Here is a 4,253-nt window from a genome sequence, read left to right on the forward strand (position 1 = left end):
AGCCAGTCGGCCAGCATCAGCGGTGTGAAGCAGCCCCCCCCCCTCCAGCTACCTCAGAGCACTTCTGGCCACACCATCGCACCCAACAGCGGCTCTTCCCCCGGCATTAACCTTCTGGCGGCAGCGGTGACCTCCCCGTCCTCGGAAAAAGCGGCCCCGAGCGCCGGCGCCTCCCACGCCAGTGACCCGGCAGCCCCCACGTCATCGTCACCAGCTTTTGCAATAAGCAGTTTATTGAGTCCTGCGTCTAATCCACTTCTACCTCAGCCGGCCCCCGCTAACTCGGTTTTCCCCAGCCCTTTGCCCAACATCGGAACGACCGCCGAGGATTTAAGCTCCCTGTCGGCCTTGGCCCAGCAGAGAAAAAGCAAGCCACCAAATGTCACCGCCTTCGAAGCGAAAAGCGCTTCGGACGAGGCGTTCTTCAAACACAAGTGCAGGTTCTGCGCAAAGGTCTTTGGGAGCGACAGTGCCTTGCAGATCCACCTGCGCTCCCATACCGGGGAGAGGCCGTTCAAGTGCAACATCTGTGGGAACAGGTTCTCCACCAAGGGGAACCTCAAAGTCCACTTTCAGCGCCACAAAGAGAAGTACCCTCATATCCAGATGAACCCCTATCCCGTGCCTGAGCATCTGGACAATATCCCCACTAGTACCGGCATCCCGTACGGCATGTCCATTCCTCCGGAAAAGCCGGTCACCAGCTGGCTCGACACCAAACCGGTCCTGCCCACTCTGACCACTTCGGTCGGCCTGCCGTTGCCCCCGACCCTCCCGAGCCTCACCCCCTTCATCAAGACCGAAGAGCCAGCCCCGATCCCCATCAGCCACTCGACCAGCAGCCCCCCAGGCTCAGTCAAAAGTGACTCCGGGGCCCCTGAGGCGGCCACGAGAAACCCAGGGGGGCTCGCAGAGGAGGCCGAAGGGTCCACTGCGCTACCCTCTGGCGGCAGGAGTGAAGACGGCGGCGTGGCCCCCAGCTCGGCCCCGGCAGCCAGCAGCAGCTCGCTGAGCTCCCCGGTGGCGGTGGCGGCGGACGGTGGCCCTGGTACCCGGACCGCCGCGTTCTCCAACCCCTTGTTGCCGCTCATGTCTGAGCAGTTCAAGGCGAAGTTTCCTTTTGGGGGACTCTTGGACTCGGCCCAGGCGTCGGAGACCTCCAAGCTTCAGCAGTTGGTAGAGAACATTGACAAGAAGGCCACCGACCCCAACGAGTGTATCATCTGCCACCGGGTCCTCAGTTGTCAGAGCGCCTTGAAGATGCACTACCGGACGCACACCGGGGAGAGGCCCTTTAAGTGTAAGATCTGCGGCCGGGCTTTCACCACGAAAGGGAACCTCAAAACCCACTACAGTGTCCACCGTGCCATGCCCCCGCTCCGAGTCCAGCACTCATGCCCCATCTGCCAGAAGAAGTTCACCAACGCCGTGGTCCTGCAGCAGCACATTCGGATGCACATGGGAGGCCAGATCCCCAACACCCCAGTCCCCGACAGCTACCCCGAGTCCATGGAGTCCGACACGGGCTCCTTCGATGAGAAGAATTTCGACGACCTGGACAACTTCTCCGATGAGAACATGGAGGACTGTCCTGAGGGCAGCATCCCCGACACGCCCAAGTCCGCCGATGCGTCCCAGGACAGCTTATGTTCCTCGCCTTTGCCCCTGGAGATGTCGAGCATCGCTGCTTTGGAAAACCAGATGAAGATGATCAATGCCGGCCTGGCAGAGCAGCTGCAGGCCAGCCTGAAGTCCGTGGAGAACGGCTCCGTCGAGGGGGACGTGCTGACCAACGACTCGTCCTCGGTGGGCGGCGACATGGAGAGCCAGAGCGCTGGCAGCCCGGCCATCTCAGAGTCTACCTCCTCCATGCAGGCTCTGTCCCCGTCCAACAGCACCCAGGAACTCCACAAGTCGCCCGGCGTGGAGGAGAAGCCGCAGAGAGCAGTCCCGAGCGAGTTCGCCAATGGTTTGTCCCCCACCCCAGTGAACGGCGGGGCTCTGGATTTGACGTCTAGTCACGCAGAGAAAATCATCAAGGAAGATTCTTTGGGGATCCTCTTCCCTTTCAGAGACCGGGGTAAATTTAAAAATACTGCTTGCGACATTTGTGGCAAAACCTTTGCTTGTCAGAGTGCCTTGGACATTCACTACAGAAGTCATACCAAAGAGAGACCATTTATTTGCACGGTTTGCAATCGCGGCTTTTCCACAAAGGGTAACTTGAAGCAGCACATGTTGACACATCAGATGCGGGACCTACCATCGCAGCTCTTTGAGCCCAGCTCCAGCCTCGGCCCCAATCAGAACTCGGCGGTCATCCCCGCCAACTCGTTGTCATCTCTCATCAAGACAGAGGTCAACGGCTTCGTGCATGTCACTCCTCAGGACAGCAAGGACACCTCCGCCGGTCACGTCCCCTCCGGGCCTCTGTCCTCCTCTGCCACGTCCCCAGTCCTGCTCCCGGCTCTGCCCAGGAGGACCCCCAAACAGCACTACTGCAACACGTGTGGCAAAACCTTCTCCTCGTCGAGTGCCCTGCAGATTCACGAGCGAACTCACACTGGAGAGAAACCCTTTGCTTGCACTATTTGTGGGAGAGCTTTCACGACAAAAGGCAATCTGAAGGTACCGCACTCTGTCTGTCCCTCGCCCGCCCACCCAGCCGGCAGCCCGATTGATTGTGCTGCATGCCCCCGGAGCACCCACGTGGGGAGAGGGCGCTCTCGCGAGGGCGCCCGCCGCACGCGGCCCACCGAGGCCGAGGGCCCGTGAGGGTCAGGGTTGGGGCAGGTGCCTTGGGGGCCTGCAGAACGTGAGAGCACATTGAATAAGCCGGTGCCTCCGCGAAGCAGCCGCCCATCTCTTGTTGTGTCGCTAAGTGCACCAAATGAATGGCCTCACCTACCAAGTAAGACAGCCCGGCGTTGCCACGGGGTATTGATTAAAGACCTCCACGTGGCCTGCGAGCCGCCCGCATCACTTCATAATTCCAGCCCTCCTCGGCGGACGCAGCTATTTTTCACAACCGTGCAGCCCAGCCTGGCGTGTTTTCCTAAAACACCGTAACGTCCCTGCCCGGCTAATGGGTATTATGATAATTGATCCTACACGGCCTCCCGATATGTGCTGGAAATAGAGCAAATACGCTTAGATTCTAGAGCAACAGTTGAGCGCTCTCGCTGTGTACATTTTTTTGTTGACAGAGCCTTTCTCTAGAGATCGCAGCCAGTAAAGCGAGAGGAATAATTACTTTCTGGCCTTTCCTCGCCGCGCGCGGGCCCTCCGATGGGCAATCTGCGAGGGGTCCTTTCTTCCCATCTGAAAAGGACGTTTATAGGGTAGAGGGTGTCAGATACAATACTTACCACCGCAATGAGAGTGGACATAACAATTCTCACCCTGCAAGGAGCTATCTGCGACAGACTGGCCTGCTGGAGGCCATTATAAGCTAAATACGGGTAATAAAAAAGGAGTAAGTAAGGCAGGCATCTTTACCCAGGAAGAGGGAAGGCGGCCCCGGGGCCGGGGGGAAGCGAGCACGTTATTAGGAGGCGGCCGGAGCGGACGTCCCCACTACCTTCTCCGCTGCCTGGCACCTAATAAGAATAGACGTGTGGGCCACTTGCTCTGTCGGGTGTTGGGATATGAGCTGAGACAGATTCAACTATTAAGCTTCTCCCTTCCTCTCTCTCTTTCTCTCTCTCCCTTTTTTTTTTTTTCTCTACCCCCTCCTCTCGCACCCCCGCCCCCCTCTCAGGTACACATGGGCACTCACATGTGGAACAGCACGCCTGCGCGCCGGGGTCGGCGGCTCTCTGTGGATGGCCCCATGACCTTTCTAGGAGGCAATCCTGTCAAGTTCCCAGAAATGTTCCAGAAGGATTTGGCGGCCAGGTCAGGAAGCGGGGATCCTTCCAGTTTCTGGAACCAGTACGCGGCGGCACTCTCTAACGGGCTGGCCATGAAGGCCAACGAGATCTCCGTCATTCAGAATGGCGGCATCCCTCCACTTCCTGGGAGCCTCAGCGGGAGCAGCTCACCTGTCAGTGGGCTGACGGGAAATCTGGAGAAGCTCCAGAACTCAGAGCCCAGCGCTCCGCTGGCTGGCCTGGAGAAGATGGCCAGCAGTGAGAACGGAACCAGCTTCCGTTTCACCCGCTTCGTGGAGGACAGCAAGGAGATTGTCACAAGCTAGAGCAACCCCTGGCTGGAGGAACAGCAGCCCCCTTCCAGAAGGAGACTCACCGTTG

General features: G+C 58.9%; 1 protein-coding gene across 1 annotated transcript in view; it reads left to right on the forward strand.

The window, feature by feature from the left end:
• Positions 1-4,247, forward strand: part of SALL1 (spalt like transcription factor 1) — a 13,770-nt gene extending 9,523 nt beyond the window's left edge. Inside the window, exons 3-4 of the mRNA XM_077751389.1 lie at positions 1-2,628; positions 3,761-4,247. The exon at positions 1-2,628 is cut by the window's left edge and continues 13 nt beyond it. Coding sequence (XP_077607515.1) covers positions 1-2,628; positions 3,761-4,198 — 3,066 coding nt within the window. The 3' untranslated portion in view covers positions 4,199-4,247. The remainder of the gene's footprint in view (positions 2,629-3,760) is intronic.
• The last annotated feature ends 6 nt before the right edge of the window (positions 4,248-4,253 follow it).

Source organism: Crocuta crocuta, unplaced genomic scaffold, assembly GCF_008692635.1.
Source record: "Crocuta crocuta isolate KB4526 unplaced genomic scaffold, BGI_CrCroc_1.0 scaffold124, whole genome shotgun sequence".
NCBI classification, from domain to species: Eukaryota; Metazoa; Chordata; class Mammalia; order Carnivora; family Hyaenidae; genus Crocuta; species Crocuta crocuta.